Raw genomic sequence first — 13867 nt, 5'->3', positions numbered from 1 at the left:
CGGAGTATAGAGGTGAAGAGTTTAGGAATGTTGGGAGAAAGAGTGAGAGTAATGGAGTAATGGCACTTGACCTCTCTTCCCGCAGTCAACATGACAAATATCCATGTGACCATCAGAAAAAGGTCAGAAGGAGATTTTGACGTCGAGACGGTGGGTACAACAGATTTGATTGCATCAGTTGAGAAGTATCCTACGTTGGTAATGCCCTGCAACTTGCAAGAACAAGATGAGGCAACAACTACTGCTCTGGTAAATCACGCTGTACACGGTGTTAATGCGATGGCTCCATTTTGACAACGTTGATGAAATGGTAGTGAGTGTAATACTCCTAACTTACAGCACGACTCTTTCCGCAATAGGCACCACAACGCTCTTTCCAGAACCATCCAGGGTACAGCACCATCACCAGCTTCGGAAAAAACCATTACTTTGCTATGGATGATACTGCTCAACATTCGCATCTCATTGAAAGAAAAAAAAAATGAGCTAGCAAGAGCCACTGTAGAAAAGCGCAGAAAAGTTTACGGCCAACTCTCAATGAAATGTTCCTCCGGTGTCGATTCAACGCATGTTTCTGATGGAGCGAATTTAAATGGAAATGTATGCTATCTATATTGGTGCTGTATAATCAATATCTGTTTTCTTCCAGCAGTCCAAAGGGAGATTGTAGTTATGCATCCAACGACAGTTACTAAGCGTAATCTCCCAAAATTCACCATCGCAGCATGCAATTCATGGGTTACATGCTCTTCTATCCCCAACCGACTTTTGCGTCTCATAAACCTAGTACTCCTCCATACACTGTACCAACACCACACAGTCCTCATATCAATCTGTCGTTGTGAGGCTAGAATCCCTGCTTGCAAGAAATGGCATATGAGCACGAACTCAAGATTCGCTTCTCAAACTCAAGTCATCTTGAACCTGAGTGGTGTTGTGGGGTTCGACTGTAAGCCTTTTCAATCTGCCCAAACTTCTGCCAGCAAATGCAGCGAGTCTTGAAACAAGAGGATGTGATATCCTAGACAAAGCCCTCATCCTCCATGCCTACAGTTCTCTCCGGATCAAAGCAGCGATATCCTCCCGCATCACACCTCTTGCAAACCCGCTTAGAGTCAGGGGTACTCTGGGCAACCTTGCAAAATCTGATCTCCACATTTGATATGCTGGAGCCTCTCTTGACAGAGAAGCCGTCATATTCTGCCGAACCGGCTGCCACCATAACCCCATGGCAATCATTGGCATTGAATAAGGCCTAGTTTTGGGAGAAAACCTGCCGAACCTATTACTGAACCGGTTTCTGAGGGAACCACCAAATTGCCCACTCAAGTAGGCTTTGAAAGCAGGTTTTCGCAGATCGGTTTTATCGGCTAGATTTGCCTGGTTTGCATCCAACTTTTCCCTGTTGGTTCGGAATATTTTCTTCGGAGCAGAAAATCCTTCAATCTTGGCCTCTGAGCCCCGAATTTGAGCCTGTGGACGCATACGATCAAGAAATCTCAAGATACGATTACCGATGTTTCGTCCCACGGATATGTCTCGTCTTTGAACTTCCTTATGCACATTGACAGCTACTGAAAATACGGCCCTAGTGCGTCTGCAAAGAAAAGCCAACCAAAATGCTTCTCAGTGCATTTTGCATGATTCTAGCTATTTGTTACTTCCAGTAGGAATTCCAGCAATCACATCACACAGCAAATGAAGGACCGTTACATTGGACACTTCGACCTTACCTGCGAGCTAGAAAAACCAAGAGATGACAGACTAGACAGGAGGGATCTTAACAATAATAGATGAACGACACGGCAGCAACGTAAGAACCATATTTTAGAACACTACTCAATAGGTTTCGTGACACTTCATTATCCCATCCGTGAGGTAATACCTAGCAATAATTTGAAGTGTACCCACTGGATTTTATGCTGGAAAGAGAACTAAATACATCATCAGTTACACGTCAATTACAGAATGATGAAAGAGTCCATCTATCATGATTCATTATGTTCGGAAAGACAACAATCGGTTCAAACAGTACCCTTACAGCTTATTTCCTGTACAACTTGTGCAATCAATAATTCCAAGCAACGAAATTATCGTATGACATTCGAAGATTGGGTAATTAGTTTCTAATCTTTCTCCACATGCCTCGACATCAGCTAGTCAAAAGTGAAACCGTGTGAAGTCTCAGAATCATTCGCAATCCTCTCCTTCATATTAGACTTCTAAAGGCAACAAACAAACAAATTACAATCCGGGAGTAAGGAAAAATAAAAAAAAATAAAAAAATGCAGCATGTGCCCCTCTCCATGGCAACTCCCAGTCACTGACGATTAGGGTCATTACCAGAGCTATTATCCAGGGGATGAATTACGAGAATCCCAGAAAATCAATGCTACAGTCCTAAAGAACGACTCACAAACTAGCCAAAAGAAGTCTGCTTTTCCACTCCAACGACCGTGATCATGCGTGCTTACAACCAGACCGTCGTTTCTTTAAAATCCAACAATACGGCTCCAACTGCGTCCACGCGACTCAACAACTTCAAAAAAGGGCACCGAGATTCGCAGCCCTCGTAGAAACAAACTCCGATCGGGCCACAAATAGGAAACAGGTTAACCAAATCACCGCATCCCATACCTGTAAACAAAGTCGCGCAGCTTCGGATGCTTGGGAGCGATCAAGCGTCGCTGCAACCGCAACGCAAGCATGTAAGTTCGAGGCAATCCTAACACGTAAGCTGTGGCCAGCGTGAGCTCCCACAGCACCATGGCTACGACTCCCCTTCCAATTCTTCTTCCTGCAACACACACCTTGGCCTAAATCTCAAATTGCAACCGACATCCCCGCCAATCGAACTGCTGAATGCTAACAATCCTGGGACAACAGCATGAACGAGCAAACTCCGCGATCCACGAGTCGAACTGCTCGAAAGTCGTTGAGAGTGTCCGCAACGCACGACGATCTACAATGGAAGAAAAAGGGCCCCTTTTCGGATGAACCTTCCTGGAACCAACACTATCGTAGAAGTAGTGGGACGGGTTGGGACGGAGTGGGACGGGTCGGGTCGGGTCGGGTAAAACTTAACTTACCCCACCAAGTATTTGTTTTACCCGTTTGGTGTAAAATAATTGAAGGAGATGAAAATTAATTACCACGTTGAGGACCTTTCTTACCGCTGCTCAAGGATCAAAGAAACGTGTGTGAAGGACTCACTTGTTTATTCTGGAACCAATATCTTGGGTTGATGAACAGGCTCCGTAAAGGTGGACTGAGTGAAGATTTTCTTCGGAATGGCAGAATCAGGCACATCGACCCACGACGCCGAGATTCCCATTGTGAGCGGCGCCGGGCGTGGGCGACAAGCCAAACTCGAAATCCCCAACCCCCTGGAAGCATCTCGTTGGCCTCCTTCCGCGTTCGTTATGTCTCAACCTCGCGCGAAACCATGCCTGCTATATCAAGCTGATCGTCCCGATTCCATCTGCTCCATCCGATTCCGAATCCAACCGTCCAATCCCTTCCTCCTCTTCCACATCCAACTCCGCGTGGAGATGCGGGGTTCCCCGCTCCGTTCCAACACGAAGCTGGGCAGAAGCAGCCGAATAGAATGTTGGAAGGGGGAGGAGTTGCCAGAGCGTTTGCGCGACTGCGCTTGCCTCATCACATTCAATCACTAGCAAGAAAGAGCTCAGGGTTAGTCGTTCAGGAGCTCACCACGCGCACGTCGCCGGACTTGACTCAGTTGGATAGTACCATTTGGATCCTCCTCGTTGACAGCACTCGTTTGAGCTCTCTCTGGCGAGGAATGGTGTAGTGAGGTGGGAGGGAGGGAGGGAGGGAGGGAGGGAAGGAGGGCGAGAGAGAGAGCGAGCGAGAGAGAGAGAGAGAGACAGAGAGATGGAGAGGAGGTCGTTGTTTGTGATAGCGGATTGGCGATGGATTTGAGGCACAAACGTTTGGCGAGAGCTGATGAGGGCACTAGGGTGCGTGTGCTATGAGCGGATGAGGTGAAGGTATATAGAAGTGTGGGGGCAAGGAAGCCAGAGGGGTGGGAGGCTGGGAAGAGAGGTGATTTAGAACGCGGTTGGCGGTTGGTGGTTGGCGGTTGAGGTTAGGGTTGGAACAGGGGATGCAGACAGAGGGTTAGATAGCAACCGCAAAGGATCGCAGAGGCGGAGGCAGGTTGAAGCTGTTCCGTTACCCGCAGAGTGCCTTAGCGGATGGTCGGTGCGGGCGAGCGGGTGAGGCAAGTGGAGTGGTATGAATGTTTGAATAATGTGGCGCTAGGGTTTTGAGAAAGGAGGAAGTCATTGCGAACGGAATATTGCAAATGAGAGTGAGGTGCGTGAGGCGGATTCAGGGCGATGTTGGCAGATGTAGAGGCAGGGGAGCGTGCGACGCGGGTGTTGTGGCGAGGAGATTGTTTTATGTGATACATGATGTGTTCGATGCAGCGTAGTGCGCTCCGCAGTGGCGGCTTTTGAGGGTGCGAGGAGAGGCGTTGGTGTGGGAGGGGAGGCAGGAGACGCTGCGCCATGGTTGCCCCGGAGAGGGAGATGGGCAGTATGTACTTCGTCGAGGCGTTGTGTTTTTCTGAATTTGCATTGGGGCTCGCTGGCCTGCCCGCGCTTAGCTCCGGGCTCCTTGGGGCTGTTTTCAGGTAATTTCATCAATCCTGTAGTAATATGATAGTGCAAGGGAACTCGGACTGTTTTGCAGATTTCATTCCAGTTCCTGGAATCTAGTTGATTGATTTTGTGTTGCCGACGAATTCTCCATGCAAGGTACGTCAGAGTTGTAGGAAGAGTTCTAATCGTTTAATCTCATGAATTCATGTTGTCAGGTCGTGTGCAATGATCCTTTTCGTATTTATTAGTTCATATGTTGTTCAGGAAAGCGTTGAATATTTCTATGCGTCTGATTTGTTTGAGCACACGTGAGTTATGAGGTTTTTTCTTTCTACGGTCACGTTGTAAGTAGAAGTTTGCCCTATTTGTCGTGAGAACTCTTGTAGTGCGTGCCTGTGTGTACTTTGTGATTTTTTTGACCGTTATTCTATTTTAGTTAATTTTTCCGACGTAGATACAGGTAAGTTTTGCTGATCTTCGTTGTATCTTTGGAAAATTTTCGTTGCGTCCCATTGAGTTGGACGTGCGTGTTTTTCGTTCCATCTCTGCGTTTCTCTCACTAGCTGAGTTTGTCTTGGAAATGAACGAAGTGAACACTTCAGCAATTTCAACCTAATTATGTGCACGGTTTTGTTGATGGTGCAGTGTTTTATAAGCTAGTCAAAGCGTGCTAGGGTGTCTTTTGAATTTTTTGGTAATGTTGTAATTGATATTTTAGCCGGTTTTAAACTACTCTATGTTATTCTTTTCATTGGTAACGTACTTGCCTGACTTGTCCAAATTTCTAATGATTAACATGGCAAAGTGGTCGCGGGCTCGGACTCCAGTGTGTGCATGTTCTAACATGTTCTTAATAAGCGCCCATTTCAAATGTACACTCGAAATCGCGTACTTTTTTTCTTCTTCGCCTTGGATTGTCGTTTGAAATCAATATGAAACATTGATGATATAGTGAGATACTTCTTCAATAAGTGTAGATTTTTCTGTTGAACGAAACTAGGTTGTCAGATACTTCCTTGTCTTGTATATGTGTTTTTAAGAAATTTGATTACGCATGTCGTTGATGCCTTTGTGTTCATATCTGCGATCAGCATTTAATTCAATAGGTTCTTTGATTAGTGCACTGTCCACCTTACAGGTTTCGTGAACTGTTGCATCATTTGTTCATTCTCTCTATCTTCTATAATTCAGCTCATCGTGTTTCTTGGGATGATTCGTTTACCTGTCTCTCTCCTCTGTCCTTGATGAGTTACTGCATCTTTTTAGTGTGTTGGAGGATCTTACCGTGGACGGGTTAATTAATCCTATGCGGTTTCTGAAGCTAACCAGGTTGTTTATTTTATTTATTTATTTATTTTCATTTCTTGTTATTGATTGGAAACTGTCAATTGTTGTATCTTCAATGCAGGAGAGTACCTCTTGGTAGGAAAGAAATAAGCATCTTTTGATTACTTTGGAGGGGCTACTGGATTTTAGAGTCAAGTAGAACGTGAGAAGAAAACATTCCGCCGCATTTTAATGTTTGTTTGTGGAACAGATTAGTTCCCACAATTTTAGCATGATGGTTATCAAGGAATTGACGATAATTTCTGTTTAGATTTTGAAGTAGAACATCAAATCGATACCGCCGCTTGTTCAGGTGGTAGAGTTGAAGTCGTGGAAGTGGCAAATCTTCTAATCTCTGTTGGAGCTACCAACAACTGCTTTTGCGCGATATCTGCTCGCACTCTACCCTCAGGAAGACGAAGGCACATGCAGTTAGCACATCTCCTGCTTCGGTGCAACTCTTTCCATGGCTTCGCAAGGTCTGAGATACTTTGTGGACTGGGAAGAACAATTTATTTCACACGACAGAGGGAGTCGTGTGGTCCACTACTACCTGAAGGATCGCCATGGTCAAAATTCTTTGGCTGTGATAGGAACAGAGAGAAGCCTTCGACACATGGTATATGTTGTCTGCGACGACTTCCTTCCACTTGCTGGATTGGACAAAACAGCAACCTCCGCTTTCAAGTGGAGAGCTCGCCGTGAAGTTGTGGAATGGTTGCAGACGTTGCTGACAAAAACTCGCTCAACTTCTTCCGAACAGTACCTTAGCTCAGGTATCTTTTTTCTGTTTTCTCTAACCACGAGGTTCGTTGCAAGTTGTCCTTGAGCTGATTTTCTACTAAGGCTGTGGCACCCAAGGGTATGGAATTTGTATACGTTTGCCACCTTATTCTGTTAAGTTTCCAGGATGTTGAAAGATTTTCTTTTCCTCAGTACTTGCGTTAATGAATGTAGGGTCTCCAAGCACGGAACCGGGAGCATCGTCAGAGGTCGATGCCGTGATGGAGGAGACTGATGAAGCTCTGGAAAGTGGCCAGGAAGAAAAACGTCGTGGTTTCCTTGTATGTAAATCCATTTGTTCCTGTTTACTTCTACATCAGCATTCTTTTTGGTGCTTCTCTAGTAAATTGGTTCTTTTAGCTTGTGTTCTCAAATCGTGCATGTGATTTACTTCAAGAGGGTCAAATCTCTCATTTATGTGTTTTGCATTGTCGCTTTTTCTTGGTCAGGTTTTTATTTATTTAATTATTATTTTATTTTATTTTCTTAGTAAATCGTCAACGCTCTCTAATTTCCTCGAAATATGCGTGGTTGCTCTGTTTCGTTCATTTTATTTATATATGTATTCTAGGCTTGTGGACACTGTGTTGGTGTACGGGGCTGTGTGTTCACACGACTTTTGGTGGATGTGCTTCAGGAACGTAATGTGAGACGTCAAGTGAATGTCGAGAAAGGAGATTTTGTTTGGGGTCCCAGCATCTGGCGCAAGCGGCTGCGGCATTTTCAATCTTTTACTCGCAATGGCATCACTATTTCGGTATACTAAATCGTTTGTCTTTTAGTGAAGTACATCGCAGTTCGATCTTGAATATAAATTATTGCATTGGGTTTGGGTATGAGTTCTAAAGTAATCATTGGCCTGTAATTAAATGTGATTTCTTGTTTGTAGGTGCACGCTTTTGTTTATGTGTTGACCGAAGAGGAGCGCCATATTGCTTACGTTGAAGACATGTATGAAGATAGAAAAATGAAAAAAAAGTTGCGAGTGCGGTGGTTTCACAAAACAAACGAGTTAGCTTGCAAAATCCCTCCTCCTGCTCCACATGCACGAGAAGTGTTTTACACGTCTTTTCCCCAGGTTCTGAGCGTTGAATGCGTGGACGGTGTTGCTACAATTTTGAACCCAGAACACTTCGAGTCATGCAGCAAAGTGCTGCACATAGATGCTGCTGTGCAAATGCATGTCTGTTCCCGCCAGTTTGATAGCAACGAGGGAATCAAGCCTTTTAATATAATGGAAGTGAAGGGGTACTGGCAACAAGAAGTTTTATCACATATTGGAGTAAGAGCTTCTTCTGGATTTACTTGGTCCCTTCCACATCCTGAGCCAGGAAGTGAAGAACTTGAAATGGAGGAGGAGGAGGAAGCTGAACCAGGAAATGTGATAAGACGTGGACCACGGACTGCAAGATCCACTAGACGTAGAGTAGGGTTCAGCTCACGCATGCGGGGTGGGGATTCTGGAAATGTTTCTTCTTGGGTAACTTCCTCAGTTGATAAAGCGTACGCTGCTGGTAACGGAGCCGTTGTCGCGGGTGATCCAGGACACACTTCAACCAGCGATGCAAGGCCCCCTCCCACAGGTAGAGTTGACAAAATGGACGGGGGTATGAATTCTCTTGAGCATCGTCTTGATTTCAAGGTTGGTGATGAAGTTGAAATACTCTCTCAGGACAGTGGATTACGAGGTTGCTGGTTTAAAGCGACAATTACTAGAAGAGTGTCTAAACGTTTGAAAGTTCGATATGATAAGCTGCAGAATGAAGACGGTGAAGGAAATCTTGAGGTAAATTCACTACTACTTTTTTTTATTCGGAGTTTCGTTTTGCACGAGCAGGCAAGAGAATGACTTTTGATTACAAAAGCCAAAATTACAATTTCTTAATTTTTGTTGGCTTACTCTTTTTTTCAATATTCACTTTGGTGTTTGCAGGAATGGGTGTCTGCTTGGCGATTGGCAGGGCCTGATAAGTCAGGGATGCGTGTGGCAGGCAGAACTACCGTTCGGCCTTTTGCCTCATTCAATGTTTCTGCCGGAGAGTGTAATATCGGGCAAGCTGTTGATGCATGGTGGAATGATGGATGGTGGGAAGGAATTATCATCAACAAAGAATCCTCTGGGGATATTCAAGTGTATTTCCCAGGTATCCAATTGATTATGCTTTCTTCTTTGGTATTGTACATAGAGTATCCCTTGGATCTGGTACCATGTCACGTATCCCACTCGCTCTTTTCTTCCTTGCTGCCTTCCCTTATTTGTGCCGTAGATGTGACGGTGTCTGGTCGTGAGGGTTGTGTGTTGGTGCATCTCAGGTCCTATGCTCACTACTTGTAGCTCTGGCATGCTTTGCATCATTTGTGAAAGAATTAACTAGATTCTTTTGTTGCCACAGGAGAAGGAGATACATGTTCCTTTAAAATAGAAGACTTACGCACATCAAGAGATTGGGTTAACGATTCATGGATTGACCTTCTTTGCAATCCTGATGCAGTAAAAGTAGCCGCACATCTGAAACCTGAGACACCTCGGATCGTAAACGAAGTTCGGACATCCATTGTGAAGCAACAACCCCGTGCTGTTCCAGTTCCATTGAAGGTGGTATAGGAAAGCCGTTGTAGATTGATAGTACATAACTTAGCTCAGGGAGGGTGAACATGATTTTGTTGCATAGTTTGAAGAGGTCGTGAGCATGATGATGGTTTCCTTTTTTTACCTTCAGATTACTCCATGACGGAAGATACTGTTTTTGCACGGATTAGTTCAAGTGTACAGTCATGGACTTGACCTCTTGGTGTAGCCTCCACTAAAGTTTTCTCAGATTGGGTCTCACCAAGCATCTCAATTATTTGGAAAGTTGCGACATGAATCCCAGTATCTTTCGAGGGGAACATTCGCCTTCTTCATTGGTCGCTTGTTTTTCTCCTACCACTGCTGTACCTCAAAGCACAGGTTTGCAAATATATTCTGGTAATTTAGATCTCATTGGAATTTACTCTAAAGCTGCACGCTTAAATGTACACACCTTTCCGTTAAATTCTGTCGAGATTAATTCTGTGGGGTGATCAAATTGGTTGCATTAAAATTCTAGTCTCAAATATGTGGTACTAGAATTTTTAATGGAAAATGGTGTTCATACCAAGACTACTGATCCTTTTACTTGAATAAATGATAACTATGGAGACGATGTTTAGAATTTACATGTTGTATTTTGGAATGCATCACTTGAAGAATTTAGTGTAAAGTTTATAATCAGTAAGTATATATTAGTGTTGAATGCACTTTTTAAACTTTATCAGTTTATAAATTGTTTTCATTTTTAAATATCATTGGTTAATTATTTATAGATATATTGATTTGTTCAAATTGGGTAAGTGACCATTACTAAGGTTTTAAAGGTGTAATAAGCTACGGCTACATATATTATGTAATAATAGATTCGAAAAAATAGCACTGGAAAAAAATATATTTACACCTTTTAAACAGAAGAATTATAAAATTTACTTTTGAAGCTTTGTATAACTAATGTGGTGAAAGAACTTGAATTAATTCACTTAATAGATAATTGTTTGAACCAAAAGAAAAATACATTTGGTTTTATTATTTGGAATATTGAAGAGCTTCATAACTAAAACATTAACATGATATATTTTTTTAAAATTCTATGATTTTGAAAGGTTGTACATCCATCATGGTTTCTAACTTTGAAGTGCTATATACAATAGTAAAAATAAATTCTAGGTTTAAAAAAAAAAATTATATCAAAACTCAGTTGTATTGAATATCAAGTCACAAAAAAAAAAAAAAAAAAAAAAAAAAAACATTTAATGAAAAATTGTGGTTTTTGGATAAATCGTGTATATATATATATATATATATATATATACACACACATTAACACGAGTATGTTATAGTTGGAAAGAAAATTAGATATTGTCTAATTTCCATGCTTGAGCTAAATAAAACAGAAGAAAATATTTGAGGTAAAAAGCTAAGGTAGGAAATCAAATAATCCAAACAAGAGCTTTCACGTGGAATAAATTATGATTTAAAACTCCGATGAAATAGAATGGCTTGAATAGGAACACAATAATGGAATAAACTTACATAAGGTATAAGATGGAAGTTAACACAAAATAGTATAAAGAATTTAGAAATTTATATCTTGAATTAAAAATAAAATTATTATATTAAAGAATCCGTAACTTATTTTGGAATATTGAATTTTATGAGAAGAGTTTGCATTATTCATGTGACAAGAAAGATCTTACATCAATGTCAAAAAATTATATAGCTCTAATAGAGTTACTTGAAAGTAAAGACATATTTTAATAACCAGAATGCCATTCTTAATTAGATGGGCATGTAATAGATTATATATATATATATATATATATATATTTCTTTTTCTTTGATTTCAAATGGTTAAGAGAAATAAAGTTCTCTGATCCTTCTAAAAAAATCTTAATCTTGATAACATATATATATATATATATATATATATATATATATATATTAAGTAAAAATATAAAATACTCACTGGCATGGGTTCAAAATTTAGATGTTTTTGGCACACTTACTCATTCTTATTCGAATAAATAAATAGTCAAATAAATGTAAAATTATTGTTTAAAATAATTAATTAAAAAAAGATACCAGTCCAATTATTTTTTTATTATGTTTGGATAGATGATCGTAATTAATTTTGTACTAAACAACATATAAAGGACTTAGTTATATATATATATATATATATATATATATATAAAACCACATATTTAAAATAATTGTAAAACCCTGTAGAAATGTCTGAGTTATTGTGAAGCGACCTGCACTCCATGGACCTCATTGTGGCACTCCGTGCACTTACCCATGATTCGGAGACTCTTGAGAGCATGATTTGATAACATCCTTGAGGACCGCTCTCGGCGTTGTCAGTTTTGTGCCAAACACCGTCCGAATATACTTAATGGTATTTCAGCACCGTCAGCAGCCCCTTCCCTTGCTGTGCAGGTGACACTGAGAGAGATAGAGAGCGTACTTGAAGCTATGAGAACTCAGGTTTTGGTTCGTGGGGAATGGGATACAGTTCCCAGAAGGACTCACGTGGGTAGCTTTGAATCAGGAACAACGCAACCAGCCGCAGTTCAATCTTCCAATACTTGAGCAGGCGTCGAAGTAACGTGCGAGGATGGAATAAACCTCCATGTACCGATCAACTGTCTTGGATAAGTGTACACTTGTGTGTACAGTCTCCTAGAGAAGAGCTGAGCTCGCTTTCAGGTGTGGAGGATATCTATTTCAGATGCACTCAGAGGGAACGTCTAGTGGTGATAAACAAACCCACCATTAACACCACCCCCCGCGGCCCTCCTCTAGACTGCGCTTTCACCCCGAAGTGTTGGCGGCACGCATCGTTTCAGACATTGCCTCAAATGAAACATGTTTGTGGATGTTGTGGACATTGTTCTAACAGTTTATTTATTTATTTATTTTGTTTTCTCTCTGGAGGACCAGTTCAATCTCCATCACGAGGAACATGTTCTAGATAACGAATTAATATTAAATTTTTTCTTTTATTTTTATTTTTTACCTTATTTATTTAATATTTAATATTTTCCTAACAAATTTTAATTCCAAAAAATGACTATAATACATACATAAAAAATTATATTTAGCTAGTAATATGGACTACAAATGTACTTGATACATGTATGATTAATTTTGGTATTATGTTTTTAGGATATTTATTTTAGATAGATGAAAATTAGTACTAAGAAAAATATTTAATTGTAGAGAAATTCTATATTTATATTTTTTGAAGTTTTGACAGCGGATTTATCTACCACAATACCCATAACAATGAACATATTGTTCAATAAAATGTGTTTAAAAACATTATATGCTATGAATAACTATTTATACATAAAACTCTCAAATATGTTGATAGAAAACTTATAAAAAAGAAATGAGCAGAAGAAAAAAATAAATTAAACTTTATGATGTTTATAGAGATATGTAGAATAATATTAAAACAACATAATATAAAAGTAATACATATATATATATATATATAGAGAGAGAGAGAGAGAGAGAGAGAGAGAGAGAATTGCTAATGCCACACCCCAAAAGGTGTTGTGGTTGCATGCTTTGTAATTTCTTTTAAGATTACACTCCACAATTCTTTTTGGGATAGTGTAGAAAAGGTCAACAAATGAAGCGACTTGCATTTGAGTGGAGGAAGCATTAGGAGTGAGAATTTAGTATGTATACATAAGTGCAGAGCAACAATGGAAAGTAGCACTAGACACAAATAAAGAATGGCAGAGGAGAATTGGAGTATACACAAGTGGATAGCAACAACAGAGAGTAGCACTGGACACAAATAAAGAACGGGAGAGAAGAGTTGGAGTAGACACAAGTGGAGAGCGATGGAGGAGAATTGGACAACACACGAATAATGAGCAACAAAGGAGAGTTGGAATAGACACAAGTGGAGAGTGGCAAGAGAGAACACTTGGAGAGCAAGAGTTGATGGAAGAGCGGGAGTGTATCCATGTGGGTTGTTGCTTTAGCAACTCCCTATATATATCCACACTAAATATTAGAATTCAGAATATAATGTGGATGGAAACAGAAATGTGAGTCATTTTTGTTATGTTCACACATTACTATCATTATTATTACATTCAAATAGCAATCATACAACTTATGACAACATGGGCACCCAACAATGAAAAGGTGCCAAGTCATACAATGACATGGCCTTGCCCAATGGTGAAGTACAATATCAACAACAAACTCTGCCTCTCATCTCTCAGCCTTGTCATGTTTTTTGAGCACATGGGAGCGTTGAGAAAGTAACAAGTTGGCCTTGAGCCCCTTTGTTGGCAGGGCGTCGACATGCCTCAGACAAGCCCTGTCCCCATCAAGGTGTGAACGCAATCCCTCGTTCTCTGTCATGTACTGATCGCAAGCTGGGCGGTCGAAAAGCCCATAAGTTTTGCGCTCTATTCAACTTTTCTGAATATTGTCATAAACTGTTTTTTCGCAAACTCCCTCCTGGAAAAACTATGGCACACGACTCCTGTGCTTAGTGGTCTTTTTGTTTCAAGCGATCTGCAGAGCAAGG

General features: G+C 40.9%; 2 protein-coding genes across 5 annotated transcripts; one reads left to right on the top strand and one right to left on the bottom strand.

Moving 5' to 3' along the window:
* Positions 1-442: 442 nt before the first annotated feature.
* LOC112295100 (uncharacterized) lies at positions 443-3847 on the bottom strand. Of its 2 annotated transcripts, XM_024546286.3 has the most exons (4): positions 3715-3847; positions 3214-3584; positions 2638-2797; positions 443-1597 (listed from the first exon to the last, which is right to left on the bottom strand). In XM_024546286.3, the coding sequence occupies exons 3-4, from the start codon at positions 2766-2768 to the stop codon at positions 1048-1050; spliced, it is 681 nt and encodes a 226-aa protein (XP_024402054.1). In that variant the 5' UTR covers positions 2769-2797; positions 3214-3584; positions 3715-3847; the 3' UTR covers positions 443-1047. The 2 variants fall into 2 exon arrangements, with proteins under 2 accessions (XP_024402054.1, XP_090100475.1); XM_090244349.1 differs by lacking the exons at positions 3214-3584; positions 3715-3847 and having other exon boundaries at positions 2638-2971.
* Positions 3848-4023: 176 nt separating this feature from the next.
* LOC112295099 (uncharacterized) lies at positions 4024-9720 on the top strand. Of its 3 annotated transcripts, none has more exons than XM_073540741.2 (7): positions 4024-4660; positions 6268-6730; positions 6912-7018; positions 7375-7494; positions 7627-8523; positions 8671-8881; positions 9131-9720. In XM_073540741.2, exons 2-7 carry the CDS (start codon positions 6421-6423, stop codon positions 9340-9342), a joined length of 1857 nt encoding a protein of 618 aa, XP_073396842.1. In that variant the 5' UTR covers positions 4024-4660; positions 6268-6420; the 3' UTR covers positions 9343-9720. The 3 variants fall into 3 exon arrangements, with proteins under 3 accessions (XP_073396842.1, XP_090100474.1, XP_024402052.1); XM_090244348.1 differs by having other exon boundaries at positions 6226-6730; XM_024546284.3 differs by having other exon boundaries at positions 6037-6730.
* The last annotated feature ends 4147 nt before the right edge of the window (positions 9721-13867 follow it).

The sequence above is a fragment of the Physcomitrium patens genome, chromosome 18 (genome assembly GCF_059467195.1).
Source record: "Physcomitrium patens ecotype Gransden chromosome 18, ASM5946719v1, whole genome shotgun sequence".
In the NCBI taxonomy this organism is placed as follows: Eukaryota; Viridiplantae; Streptophyta; class Bryopsida; order Funariales; family Funariaceae; genus Physcomitrium; species Physcomitrium patens.
The sequence above is the reverse complement of the archived record's forward strand: the minus strand, read 5'-3'. Positions and strand labels throughout refer to the sequence as shown.